Source organism: Parasteatoda tepidariorum, chromosome 1, assembly GCF_982258835.1.
Source record: "Parasteatoda tepidariorum strain Cologne lab strain chromosome 1, Ptep-v5.0, whole genome shotgun sequence".
In the NCBI taxonomy this organism is placed as follows: Eukaryota; Metazoa; Arthropoda; class Arachnida; order Araneae; family Theridiidae; genus Parasteatoda; species Parasteatoda tepidariorum.
Window position 1 is genome coordinate 62,579,213 of NC_141755.1, and position 15,809 is coordinate 62,595,021.

General features: G+C 29.1%; 1 protein-coding gene across 1 annotated transcript in view; it reads right to left on the reverse strand.

Annotated features, from left to right (window-relative positions):
- Prestin (solute carrier family 26 member prestin) overlaps positions 1–6,571 on the reverse strand; it is a 62,070-nt gene extending 55,499 nt beyond the window's left edge. Inside the window, exon 1 of the mRNA XM_087165254.1 lies at positions 6,274–6,571. Within this exon, the coding sequence (XP_087021380.1) occupies positions 6,274–6,401 (128 nt within the window). The 5' untranslated portion in view covers positions 6,402–6,571. The remainder of the gene's footprint in view (positions 1–6,273) is intronic.
- Between the last annotated feature and the right edge of the window lie 9,238 nt (positions 6,572–15,809).

The window sequence follows — 15,809 nt, forward strand, 5'->3', positions numbered from 1 at the left end:
ATAAAAAAGAAACAGAATTGCGCTTTGGACAAATAAATGAGGATGGAAGTATGAAGAAGACATGAAACTAAGACATGATAGTTAATGAACCAAGCTGATTTTTCCCCTTGTTAACTAGCTCACAATTTTACAGCTTTTTCATAATATAAACTAAGGGATTTTCACGTTCTTTTTTATTAAATTTTTCTATCATTCTTATCAATCGAATCTGTAGTATTTGATTGTTTACTCTTCTTCTAGTAAGATTATAAACAATACTGATGTGAATTATTCTATGGTCGAGGGACATTATTTATCGTAGTTTAAATAAGGCTTGAAGGTTTGGTTTGCCGCGAGTGTTAGACACTGAATGAAATTATGATCCAAGCTCTAGACAATTTTCAGATTCGAAATTTTTTAATCTTAGTACATATTGTCAATGTATAGTGTGCCTAATTAGATAAAGACAGTTTTTTACTATCTGATTTCTTAAATTATTAGCACGTATTAATTAACACAAAAGAGAATTTTTTCATTACATCACTCATAGTCGAAAGTATTATGAAATTATTAACTTTGTGTACATTTCAAACAAGTTTCGATAATTTATTAGGGATTTTCCACACCGGAGGGACAATCAGAAATCATAATTTTGCATGGAATTTTTTTTATGATTTTGATTCAAATAATTTATTTGTATTCACATTTAACACTAAGACATTTTATGTATATATTTTTTTATTTAAAAAATACTTTTTGAGTAATATATTGATTGATTTCATCTACCACTTTCGGAAAAATACCGTGAAATTGTTTATCAGTCTTATATATATGAAAAAAATTAGTCTTAAAAATATGAAAAAAAAAATAATAAATTGTTATTTCTGTGATCGTTAAGATATTAATTTGGAAACAATGGAGATATCAACCAATTGCATTTTTTTTTTATCTGAAAAATTTTATCAGCCACAAAAACTAAAAAAAAAGATAAAACTCGGATAATTTACAGCTTTCATTATATTTCCATCTTTTTCTCTCTGATACAAATGCATCACAGGCAATTACGAAACATAGGGACAGCTTCCGTCTTAATTTTTCCGGTTTGAGATATGACAATACGCGTGATAAGCATTTACAAACATTAGAAAGTGTTGCTTAAATCATACCACTTTTCACATTTTAATTTTAATCAGTCTCAAATTACTGACACGTGAAATGTTTTAATAATAAAATATAGTTGTTCAACTACTCTTCTTATTTTTGGTATTAATATTTTTGCAGTAAGTACTTAAAATAAGTTCTGCAAGTTTTTATAAGTTCTTTTTAAGCTCTTTTCCTAATAAGTTTTTCAAGTGGTTTTCACGTTTTAATAAGTTCTGCAAGTGGTATGATTTTGGAAACCAGTTGCCTAATTCGTACCGCCAGCTTACTAAATCGTACCAACCTTGAAAATTTGAGCAAAAATGACTAAACAAATAAAGAATAAGTAATCCAATACAAGTGTTAAGTATTATAATGTAAAATACAGTGCTACATTTTCTGAACTGTTAAGAGTTCTGTTAATAGCATTGTAAATCATAAGACATGATGGTTTGTTACCAAAAAGTTCAATTATAATTTGAAAATAAAATTATAGTTAAAAAATAATCATCACTTATAAAACAAGTACTACATATAAGTTCCATATTTAATAGGTATATGATTTAGTTACGTTTTCGGTACTACATGCAAAACTTTTATAATTTTCTTAACTTTTGGCGGGGTCATTTTTTATGACACAGCAAACAGCATTATTATATCTGAATATTTTTTTAAGCTACCTCAGATAACATTGCTCCAAAGTCACTGTCACTAACCAGAAAAAAACCCGACAAAACCGGGATTTTAAGGTTTCTCCCTTTCCCCCAAAAACCATAAAAATATTTTGCATAATTTAAAAACTTAAAATTCGAAAAAACAAATTTTTGATTAATTCTCGATACTTTAAATTTCGAAATTAAACGAAGCGGAATTCTGATACTGAAAATCTATCTAATACAAAATTAATAATGAATTCTATCACTTTTGCTATCACTTTTTTCTTTTATGAAAAAAAAAACCGCCCTTTAAGAAGGCGCTGAACATAAATGGGATAATCTCAGTATAAATACACTATAAAAATATTTGCCACTTAGGTTGCATCATCCGTAAAATACATTTTAATTAAAAATAATATACAGCAACTTTTTCAGCACTATTAATTTAATTAGGTGATTCAATGATTCTACGGTAATTGCTACTGTAAAAAATATGGTATATGAGATTTTTTGTTCCGTAACATCTTCCAGAAAAAAGTGGATTTTATGGTAAAAATTAGCGGCACGCCGAGAATTTTTACAGTAATTTGATCGAGATTTTTTTTTCCAGTCCATTCCAAGTGATTTACTTTTTAATTTTTCAGGTACCCGCAAGTCACACAAAACCGAGGCACCCCCTTACCACATCACAGTTCTCCCTTACCCACATCTGTTTCCATCATCAGATTTAGTTTATACCACATTTTGATTTCTTTACCACATGAATACAAAATGTAATTGAAGTTTAGTCAAATTTAGATCAATTTTCGCTCATTTTTTCAAAAAAAATGATGAATAATTAAATTGTGAGAAATGTGCTTTGTATGCGCATTAATTTGATATATCATCCCTTCAAAGAGTACCCACAGTTTCTGTTCTAAAAATAATGGAAAAAAATGACTAGTATAATTCTCCCAAAACTATTCCAGTTATTACATCTACCTCATATTTTCCACATGAATGCCACTGAAATATGCAGCCTCTCTATAAATGCTCCCATTTAAAACCCGCAGATGAGGAACTTCTTTTACACGAACAGCTTCATAATCCCGCATTAGTTGTGCAATCCAATTTAAAGTAGAGCCATTTCCATTGCTTGATGAACACTCTTTAATAGAAATTCTTCAGTTTGTAAGGAAATTTATTGAATGACGGCAAATCCAATATTTGCTATTAGATGATTAGTAGCGAAGTGTTTTACATATATCTATGCATATTTTTTTCTATAGAAGATTTTTTTGTTTTCTGTTTTCCTTTTATGTACAAGGTTTCTGTAAAGACCGCAATTTATATTTCTGTTTAGAATCCTTGACAAATATAAAATGAAAAAAAAATGTAGGTATTTAAGGGTTCAAAATAAATATTTAAGAGAGGAAAAAAACACACTATCGAAATCTGATTATTCTAAGAAATTCTATTAGAAGTATTTGACCAATGAGGTAAGGGAAAGAACACATCGAGGAATTAAAAAGCGTTTCTTAGAAATACCTCCAGGTTATTCCCGTAATCAAGCTGGTTTTGGTGTTTTATGTTTCGTTTTCCTCATTTTTAATAAGTTGAATTTCGATAATCACTTTTCTACCTTAACGGTAGATGGATCATGGATTAGAACCCCCATGTCGACTGGCTAACCGTTGTAGGGTTTCGCGCTTGTCCTCTTCATGTAACGCCAGTGGTCGTTAAATCCAATAAAAAAGCCCTCCACGAAGGCTAATTTACTCCAATACTTAATCCATGAGTTCCCTTATCTAGTCTTCAGTTAAATAATAAATCAGGTAAATAATAAACAATAAAAAATTATACATCTTAAATATAATAAAATTTCCATAAGTGTGAAGATAAGTTTTTCAGAGGTTACGTTGAATAATTGTTTTGAAATGAGGGAGCAATGTTTTGAAAAAGCTGTTTCACGGAGACATTTTTATACTTTATTGTTCTTTGTACTGATTGCATAATATAACGAGTCATAAAAGCTGGAGAATCAGACTTGAATGGTATTGACATGCAGGTGTTAAAAACGGAAAGATACGACTATTGTTGAATTCCAAACGTTCAAACCGGAAAATGCTATAATAATAAATGAAAAATTGAAGAAAAAAACACTGATAAAAACTATTGTTATTTCAGTTAAAATTAAGTTTTTTTTTATAATTATGTATTTGTTCATCTTACTTTAAAGCTAAATAATTTTTTTTGTCATTTAAATTAGAAGCTATTTTGTTTAAAATTCCTTTTATCTACAAGTGAATGAAAAAAGAGCAACTATTCACAAACTTGAAAGCGTACTGTCTTTCAAAAGATGTAATGCACTATCAACATTATCAAACAGGAAAAAAAGTTAAGTAATACAAATCTATGAATACTGCTCACTTTATAGTTTTCATATTATACATAATCCTAATGAAAAATCAGATGATCCATATAGCGGATGTGTTGCTTTTAATGTTCTACATCCTGTAGTCTTATAGCACATTACATAGAAACTTCTAGGGCTGTTTGAAAAATCTATTAAGAGTTTTTTCGAGTGAAATTGATACGCACACGGGAAGGAAAATCACGAAAATCTTGCATGGTTAACCAGACCATAAAAGGATTACAAACCATAATCTCTCTCCAACTGGGGAATATTTTTTTTGATCAGTTGATTCTGGCTTGGGCTATTCAATTTTTTAAAACGCTTTATTTTAGTAGATAAAATGCATAATTTTTCAATCTATAATTTTTATACGGCTATATAGCTGAGAAAACTATATTCCGAAATTACTTAAAATGTACTTCAATTATCTTGTTTTTGTTTAAAAACGTTCTGTTTTTTGTTTAAAAACGAAACTGAAATTGCCACTCGCACATATTTCTTGTACTGCCTAATTCTAAGATAATTATTATTCATTAATTAATTAATTTATTTTTTTGGTAACCGTTTTGTATATCACGAAGGGGGACAGTGGGTATATATTCCCTTCAATAATTAGAATTATCTAAAATTCCCCCTCAATATTTCAGACATAAATTGTTATGAATCATCATCGATATCAAGTCATAAAAGCTAAAAACTAGAAATAAATAAAAAACGATGAATCCTTTTGTAAATATTTTGCAGACATACATAAGAATTTCTTTTCTTACGTGTCAAATTTAAAAAGATGTCGAGGCTGTGTATTTAATTTTCATCCCCTTCAAAAAAGTGGACCTTCAGAGCCGCAATGATCAGGGTGTTTTGTAAAACAAACTAAAATGACGAGCTAAACAGTTGTGTACACAAGATTATTTTAATTTTCAGCTGAATTATTTGTTATCAGAGATAAGTGATATATATATATATATATATATATATATAATGGAAATGGAAACAAAAAGAAAACGAAAGTAAGTTAATAGTAGATAATATATATATATATATATATATATATATATATATATATATATATATATATATATATACAAAAATTTTTATGTTACATGAACAAAATACTTTCTTTCAATTTTTTTTAAAGAATCTTTGTAGATTTCAGCCAATAAGTTTTAAATTTTATTCTAGTATTTTATAATAAGCAATTTTTTTCAAAATATAGCGAAGAATTTTTTTTTATTTTACTGAGCATTTTACTGCTTAATAGAATATTTTTTAATCTAAAAAAAAATATATAATTAGTTTGAAATTAAAAAAAAAAGCAAGCAGTTTTTATATTTCCTTTCCCATGTAAAGTAATTCCTTCTTTTAAGAAAATTTAAGAAAGTTATTTTTGAAAAAAGTATTTCATTTATGAGAAATAAATATTTATATTTACTATTATCATATTTATCACAAGAAATGAATTTTTATTCCAGTTTCTTATCGTAATTTATATTTTATTAACAATATATAATTTTATCACAAATTTTGTATAAGAAGCATTTTGTGATATTACCATTAAAGGGTCAAATTATTTAGTATTTACTATGATATGATTTAATACATACTTTCTTGTATAATATCATAAAAAATTCAGTAATTTTTGAAAAAAAAATTATTATTTTTTCTTTATAAAAAGCTTAATTTTTTAAATTTTTAATTAAATAATGATTAAAAATTAATTTGGAGTTTCTTACTTCAGATTAATTTATTATTTTACCTGTTATACATATTTTCCATGCATAAATTTCAATACAAAGAACTTCGTTGTTTTATTATAGAAAACCAATTAAAATTAATATTTTTGTATAGCTTTCAGATTTTAATTTAAATATTTCAGACCCTTTCTTTTTTAATTTTCATAATTTAATAAAATAGATTTTGTATCAGAAATTTTGCGCTAAAACGAAATTTACAATAAAAATTAGGCAAAGAAAAAAAGATTTTAAGTATTGTCTAAGAAACTGTACGAATGGCCTTTATTATATATAAGAATTAAATTAGTTATTAATTCACAATTAAAATTTTTTTATTTAAATATTTACTGGAATTATTGTGAAGACTTACCCCGTGGTGTAAAGCTCCGAGTCAAATATTTTCGCTTTTTCACTTTTTTCTTCATAGTTTCCTACTTTGTTGTTGAAAGTTCCGTATTCTTTGGTATCATGATTGACAGCATGCTTTCTCTCTCCCATTCTGTTATTAAAAGGAAAGTTATTTTTTCTCACTTATCCCTTTATAGTAATAGTTAACGAACGATCACAGATTAGAGAAATGATTTTTCGCATTGAACTTTGCCGTGGCGATACGGAACTAAATGATGATTTTCTTTATCACGTCCAACTTTTTCGACTGGTTCTGAAAGAGTGCTCTCTAGTTGGCGAATTATCGCTTACGAAGTGATAAATACAGTTTTCTTATCAAAATTACAGATTTTTCGGAAAATTCTGTTGTTGTTTTCTGAAAACGATTTACGTGAATTAGATCAGGTTGTCTTTGTTTTCTAAAAAGTTGTATTTGTTGACTAGATTTTGCTAAAATAGTTTTTTTCCAATATTTTTTTAAACAAATGCATTTTTAACGTATTTTTGATTTTTTTTATAGTTTTGAAATTTATATTCAAATTTTATGACCTATTTTTCCCAATATTTAAAGCTTATTTTTTATCTAATAATTTAATTTTAAATGGAGCGATTATCATATGATGTTTCCTGTTCAGTTTGGGGCAGAAACAATAGTTTTTATTAAAAAAAAAAGGTTTGTTTAGTGATTTAGAGCATTTAAATAAAAAATTCAAAAGCTTTCGATTTTACTAAACACTTGTTTAATACAATATCGAAATCAGCTATTTTTGGAGATGTTATGTTTATAATTAATAGTTTCTGAATCGAATAATTTGTAATGGAACAACATTGATTTACGAATAGTTTTGCAGATTTAATGTTTTCTGTTACGAAAAAATTTGATCTTTATTCATATAATTTTTTTTTATTTGTAATTAAGATTTAAGCCTAGAAGGGTTTATAAGAGTTTCTTCAGTTGAAGAATAGATATTTAAAGTTATAGAACGACGGCACAAGAATATATTCATGGTTGCGGACAGAAATCGAGCTCACTGCATCCCAGCTTCAGAGCGTTTGGAGGAATGATAATACCCCTCTGTCACAGCAGATCCCCTTTATACTTACATTTGTTCACTTGTGTGACCAATTCAAACTTTAAAAAAAATGAACAAAGATTACATAAATGGCAAAAGGATATCGGAAAGAGATTCTTCAGATTACAGTTAAAGATGTCGAGAAAATCGAACTCGCTACCTTTTCTTTTTCGAGCGTTTCAAAGAGCTAAAATAAAAGTTTTCTGACAAAATAAACTTCATCGATTTGTTATTCATACTGCAGAATATAAATCTGCAAACTTTGATCTAGGCGTGTACTTTATTTGTGTCTCACTAGAGCTGTACAATGAGCTATTGGGCGATGGTCTGGGAAACATTCCTGAGGATGATCCGAAGACATGCCATCACAGTTTATTTGATCTATGTACAAAAATATACTTGTAAACTCTTGAGTAGTAATAATAGTAGTACTGTATGTACGTCACACTAAAGCTGCAGAATGGGCTATGGCGACTTTTGGTGAATCATCCCTGAGGATGATCCGAAGGCGTGAGGCAATACAATTTTGATCCTCAGCAGACTGGATGGCTCGCCCACTCTGGTGGCTCGACGACGTACGTGAGAAGTCGAAAACGTAATAGTAGAACAGTTTTACTAGGACCGATACCCGGCCTCCTTAGTCCCTACGCAAGTTGATCCAAATGGTTTCCAACCAGCTCATTGACCGCAGCCAGTGATGCTTGACTTTGGTGTCTGGGAAACGTATCTTTGAGATCAGTCCATTGCAGGGCTGAAAACTCATGAAGAGAAATAGCATGAATTACTACATACTATTTGATTAAGCCTACATGATGATTTTAAACAGACTTCGACCTGAACTTGAACCTTTCTGCGGAAGCACATTCAATGAACTTAGTTTTCCGATTACCTTGAAAAACACAAATTTCAAAAATGTATCACAAAAAAAGTTTTAAGCCAAAAGACAAAATTGCAAGCCATATTTTGTGAAGAACACACGAACCTGCCAATGTATGTGTAATTTGTTTTGTCCCTTTTCCGCAAATTTTTCCCTTGAAGTCACTGAACGCCCTCAGTGTTTATAAGTGAAAATAGCATAAAAGCACTTAATTAAAGTCTGACAAAATTAGACATGGGGCTAAAAGTAATTTTGTATTCAAGTTTATTAAGTAGTACTGATTACTTCAGTTCTCTGGTAAATTCAACGAGAGGGAAATACTCCACAGTGACTAAATGACTTTCATATTTATATTATCTAGTAAATATACATCGTTTACTAGATTAAGTAGATATTAGGTTAAAAATTTATGTAAATTAGAGTAGTAACTCGTTAAATGAATGCACGTAAAAAAATTTCTTGAAAACTAATTTTTAATATTTCTTATGCTTTTTCCTTTAAAAAATTATTCTACTTTCTATTGAGATTAATAATTAGAAATTGAATCATGTATTCATTCGAGTGAAATTTCATATAAAGAATATTTTTTTAATTTTGCATTATATGAACTTTATATTATTTTCTTTATCTGAAATTTATTTAACGTAAGCAGTTTTAAAATTCTGTGTTCAAATAATTTTATTTTATTTTACAACAGTCGTTGAATAGCGGACCAATTTTTTAAATTTACGACTACTTAGTTCAACTCCGTAACCTTGTAATTTTGAACTCAATCCAGAAGAAAAGGAACTCGTGGATCAAGTATTGTTAGATATTTGCCTCCATGGAGGACTTTTTTATGGAACTAACCCGCATTTGCGTTTTAAAGAGAAGAAAACCACGATAACCTTCCACGGTTTGCCTGATGGCAAGGAAGGTCGGTGCAAGCCGGGTGTAGAATTCGTAATTTCCAGCCAATGATGGGATTCGAACCCGGATTACCTAGTTGGAAGGTGAAAGCTCTATCCCCTGATCCATCGCGACTCCTGTTAAAATAATTAGAAAATATTTTTTTGCAATGACCACCTGGAGAATGATCTAAGTTATATAGTCATCTGAAAGGCAAATTTGTTGGCCACTCTTTCAGGGGCACCATATTAGGTGGGCCAAAGCTACCCACACAGTAAGGGCTGATAGTACAGAGAATGAAAGAACATCCATGCCTTGCCCGGGATTCGAACCCAGAACATTTCTGATGCAGGTCCAGTTCCCAGACCCCTACACAGGCCTATCGGCATAATAAGTATTTGCTTAGATCATTTTTATAAGATACAAAATTAATTTTAATTTATCCTATTTCAATTCAGCACTTCTCTCTTATACGCTTGTACTCATACGAGTAGAAAATCGTCATTGACTTCGAGAGGGAAACGGAGGCTTAACCATGTTCATCTTACGCAACGTTAGTTCAATGTGTATACTAATATGTCTTAACTTTTAACGCTTCAGAGTCAATTATTGAGTCTCACAAATAGATCAGAAATAAAAGCTCAATAATACAAAAAATTGAATTATTAATTTACTTCTAAACTTGTTGCTGTAATTGGAATAAGCTACGAAATGCTTGAAAGAATAAACATTTTCGTTTACAGACCAAAGAAACTTGAACTCTTTTGATTTTTTTCTCAGAGTTCATTAATTTGATCAATAAAAACTACCAAACTCTAATCGCAATTCTTTAATTCTGAACGAAATTATGGTGGGATGGAACGATACAGTGGGATGAAAAAGAATTTTTTTATTTTCCAGTAGCAGAGAAATCAAACAAATACAATAAGGAAAGAATAATAAACATCTAAACACACGAAGAAAGATTGAAATCATCGTCTCAGAAACTCTCTCGCACGCCAATATTTTGTAATTTCATAGATATGAAGATGCTTTCGGTTTATAAGCTCTTTATTAGAGTTTCATAGACGACAATCAGGTGGTCATATATACGTAAGCGATACAATTGTTTTCCCATACAGTCATGGCCTGTTAGGAGTCAAAAAAAGGCTGCTAAATTTTGGCGAGACTTGTCTGGTATTGCTTTTATCTCTGACTACTCCAATTCTTATTTATACATTCTCATAGCCAAGAAAAGGTCACCATTATTGTTAGAGATTTTATATAGAGTTTAATAGAATTGTATGGCAGCCCAGAACAATTTTCAGAAGTAGTTGAGTACCTTCTGAGAAAGAAAATCAGACAGCTCGTCATAATATATGCTACAATGGCTATAGACGTCCACTCGGTATTTACAATTTTCTTCTTCTGTTCAAAAAGTACGTGTAACTCCTGGCACTCGAGTATTTCATCCGAAAAGGTGTTCTCCAGTGAGCTAGCTAATTGTTCGGATTGGAGCTCGGAGAATCTAACAGTAAAAAAACTTTTTCAAATTTGTAGTGAATAGACAATAGTTGGTTCAATGTAATATTGGATGAAAAACATTGAATTATTAAAATATAGTGAGGCCACTATCAGAGATTTCCCCGGATGATATGTCCTCTGCATGTGGTAAAGAAGGCCATATGTGGCATCATCTTCAAAAAACAAAAGAGCATAGTTGCGCTTGGACGTACCAATTAAAGAGTTTTTTTTTTAATTTGGTTTTATTTTACTATAATTTTTGGATAAGGGTTTAAACTATAACAGAAATTTATTTTTAAAAAAAGTTGAAAATTTCTTCAAAAGATAAGTTGTTTGAAATTATTTTTCTCTGCACAGTTTACTATTTTACTCTGCACAGTCTACACAGTTTACTGACATTGTTGTTTCTGTTAAATATCTCTTCCATTTTACTTATCTCATTTTTTTTATTTACCTAATTTTTAAAAAAAATAAAATTTGGACTATATTTACTTAAGTTAACATTTTGATAAAAAAAAGCTTTAAAATTACTGCAAAATTTAACTTTTACATATTTTATTACATTTTTTAGAATTGACAATTCTAACTCTAGAAGATCTTTTAGGAAAAAAACTTCAAAATTACAGGACAAATCGGATTAAACAAGCAAAACACTAACCAAAGCTAAATTATTTAAGTTTCTTCTTTAAGTAAAGTTAAGTTTCTTCTTAGTTCAGTTTAGCGACATAATTTTGATTTATAAATTTAGAAAAAAAGTGAAGATTTTTTTAGTACATATTTGCATTAGAGTATTCAATCCTATCCATACAATTTTAAAAATTATACGAAGAGCAAATAAATTTATACACCGTTTTTTTAATCTTCTTCATGACGACTAAGCTTAATCTTAACAATTACATCTTTTCTTATCAGTTTCTTCGACAGTTTTTTGCGTACCAATTTTTCTTAGCACTCCATTGCATGCTACTTGTTATCTCATGAAGGGCTCTTCGTTTCTTAAACAAATATTTCTTTACTTCTTAGCTTTGGCACGTTTCTAACATGGTATTATGTTGTGGGCATATCTCTTAGAAATTTCTCGAACATTTTCGCCGAAACGGCTTTAATATTAAGTAATTTATTTGGCAATAAACAACAACAATAACAATTTAATTCAAAACAACCGCATTCAAGATACAAGCACTCTGATAAACTAACGTCTTTCTGTTTCCATGTTCTATTTACATAAAAGTAAAAGTTGAAATTTGGAAATTGTTTTAAATATTGATTTTTTATATTATTCATTATTATTTTAAGTTCAACTTAATCCGGAAACTTTTTTTTTATAAAGTAACATAACGTTTTAATCTTAAGTAGTTTAAGTAAATAAATATTTTATTGAATTATGTATTGTCCATTCTGGTTTAATACCTTAGGCCATATTTCTTGTAGTGCAGTAGCATGATTCTACGAGCATAAAATTTTTGATTTTTTGCTGGCAAGAAACTGATTCCGGTGATTTTTGACCATATTTAGAGTAAAAGTTTTGCCGTCAAAAGATTTTTGTAGAGACAGAAACATTGACGTAGATAATCCATTTCTCGTCTCCAGTGACAACGTCTTTAAAAATGAATTTTTTTTTTTTGATTTTTGAGAAGCAAATCACAGATGTCAACGCGACGGCACAAATTTCTTTCCGCAAGAGCATGAGAGCAATTGGAACTTAAAGATAAAACCTTGGACTTTTCACAATCATGTACTGTCGAATTCGATACATTTAATGTATCAGCTATCTCACGAGTTTAGCGGTTTGCACCAATTATTTGCCTTTATTGCACCTTCATTAGCTTCATTAAACTGGCGTGATGCATCTAAATCAAAATTTGAGGGATCCAGATTTTGCAATACAGTTTAGACGCTAGCCTCTGCCAATATATCTTTTCCATACACATCGGCTAATTTTAAACGCGTACAGCATTTTTTACCTTTTCGATAGCGCAAAAGTAAAATATGCCAAAAATTCCACTTTTAGCTTTTTAAGCTTGAATCAGCACCAACTAAACACAACTGCATAAAATCAATCGAACTTTTATACAAGCAAGCCTTGCTCTCTCAGCTATCAAAACATATAATGATTATGTGGTTTAAGTATGAAGTTATCTGAGAAAAAATATAATTAAGTCCTCCGTTGGGAAAAAAACGCAATTAATTTCTGAAAAACACTAGTTTTAAATTTCTTTTCGTCCATCCTTAACCTTTCGACTTCACTATAATGATTTGTCAGAATTTCGCAACGTTTGTCACACAATTTATTATTAATTTGCAACCCCTATAAGCATGGTTTTTTTGACATTTTTTGGAAGGTTCCAAAATTATACAGAGTGTTCTGTCATGTTCAATTTCATTAATAAATATTTTTAGAATTCCTTCTGAAAATGTCAAAAAGTATGCACATTAGAGAATACAAATTTATATTGAAACGAGTGAAAAAATCTAATTTAAATCTGAGGAATTCCTAGCGAGAAAGGGGGACTGAAATGATCAAATTCATATTTATTGCTGAAGAATTTATGGAAATTAGTTGAAACGTGAACATTAATAACACCTCCAAGTTTCACCACCAGGCCATAGAACTGATTTTGATATTCTCATCTCACTTTCCTCACTGGATTCATAAAATTTCGATAGAGTTTTTGTTTCTTCTTCATTTAAATAGTAATTCTTTAACTGAAATACTTATACTTTTTGTTTTGATTTATAGCAAGGGTTCTAAAAACATGCAAAGCGGCCAAACTTTTCAGAACATCCTGTTATATTATTACGTTATCAGTTTGGAATTATTATCAAAACGAAATTATTACCATTAACGATTGTAAGTTGATTATTGTAGTTATGAACCTTATCATTGCAATACTTTATTTGTAATCCTTTAAATGTTATCTTTAAGTCTTACGACGCAGATTTGGTAGTGTACCAAAGAGAGTTTCTCTCCTTCTCGCTAAATTAAGATTTTTTTTCTATCGCCATTTAGTTTGAAATGTATTATTTATTTTTTTTCTTTTTTTTTCTCTCTTTTTTTTACGATCTCGCTGTTATTTATGCGTTATCTAGAAGGATATTAATGTGAAAATTGATTTCAAATTTTTTTACAGACACAAAATCGTATCTTCACCTCAAACAATAGATGGAAAAATATAAAACTAAGAACAAAAATGGTAACACAATTAAGAAAATTTGGTATAAATAAATGATCATGAAATTTGCTTTCTTCATATTTCTAGAAAGACTTAAATCTTTCAGAAATAAAAGGCAATTGAATTAGAAATTAACGAAGATTAGAAATTCATTACATTGCATGGAGAATAATACGGTAATTACGTCAAAATTACTTTTTTTCTTAAAAGTTTTGATGTTTTTGAAAGAGGCTGTTTACGCCAATGCTATAAAGATCCAGCAAAGCAGTACAGGTCAGGTAACATAGGAAGAGCTAGAGATCTCAAAATTGTAGTCCATGAATAACCAAATTGATAGATATTTAATAGGAACCAATTTAATGGATATTAAATAAAATACGATATTTTACGTTTACTCGGTAAAGAAAAATTTCTGGCAACAAACTTGCTAGAGATTATCCGTATGCTACGGAAAAAATACATTGACAGAAATTTCTGGTAATATAGCACAACAGAAAATATTTGTACGCATCAGATATTTTCCGTAGATCAGATTACGGCAGAGAAATTTAGCGTGGTGATAGTTGTTTATTTTCTGGCTTACATACTGAACCAAATTTTAAAGTTTTTTTTATTTATTCTATTTTTGGGGTGATTTTTTGCGACTTTTGAGGTAACTAAAACCATTAAGTCTGAAAGAATCGACGCAGAATTTTTCTTTCTTTCTCATCCTTAAGTTTAAACGTCCCGAAGTGAGTCTTTTCTAGTATGAAGCAAACTCCTTGCCCACCATACATGCCTTCGATCTATCATATTATTTGTGCCTCCTTTGATACAAAGGTTTTTTACATTCGCAACTGAAAATTTCTCTTCCCAACAGATACAATATGTACCATTGTCTTACAGATTATATCTGTTTGTTATTTTTTAATAGAAAAAAAACATAAAATCTTTTATTAATATGAATAGTTAATAGAATCTTTTATATGTTCATAGAAAAAAAGGCGTCTCTTGCAAATTATAATTTAGTTAAACTGTAAATTTTTGTAATTTTAGAGAACAGAAATTACCTGTTGGAAAGTTACAGAATTATTGTGTTTTTAACAGAAATTTTTACAATGTTCTAAATAATGAGCAAAATTATCCTTTGTTAACCCCTTTTAGTGCGTAACTTTAAACTCTGCATATTAACATTATTGATATATGATAAAGTATGATGTTTCAATAATTCAGTTTCCAAACAATAATCTTTGTATTTTATCGAAAAACAATTATTTGTTTAAAAATTTAGTATTCCATATAAAATATTCAGTGTTATTGAATCAATTGTTTATTTTTTACATCAATATCGTTTTGACAACGCTAGACATCAAAAAGATTAAATAAATTAGTATTATTTTATGATTTTAAAGACATGGAATTAAAATAATGAAGAATCTAATTTAGCTGCAGAAGTTTATTCGGAAGCTTTGATGTTTAATCCATGTGGAATAAAAATGTTTTGTTTTTTAAACTCCAAGATGCTGACATATGTTCACCAAAGAAAGTGATAAAACATAAAGATTCTAAAGTGATATCTGATTTGCTTTTCATTCTTCAAATAAATAAATATGCAAAAAAAAATATCTGTAAAAAAAAGTTGTTCCACTTATTTAATCTTTTTATCTTTCGCACACTAACAAATCGTAAAATTCAAAATTAAAAGAAGCTATGTCGTCATTGAAATGTTTAAAATGGCAATCACATTGAACTCAATTTAAAATAAATCAAGGTTATATTTCATACATTTCTTTGTTTATTTTTAATTTTTTAATGAGCTTTATTTTTCTTAAGACGTCCTTGAAAATTGAAGGAATCCGTTACCTTGATTTAACATAGACTGGCGTTTCGAAAAAAGTAACATCCATTTACCAAGAAGCATGTTCTAAAATTTCAAATCAAAGGAGCGTTTGTAATGAAATCTCTTAAAAAAAATATTGAAGTGTATCAAGCATAAAACAAACATAACTATAACTATAATCGATGA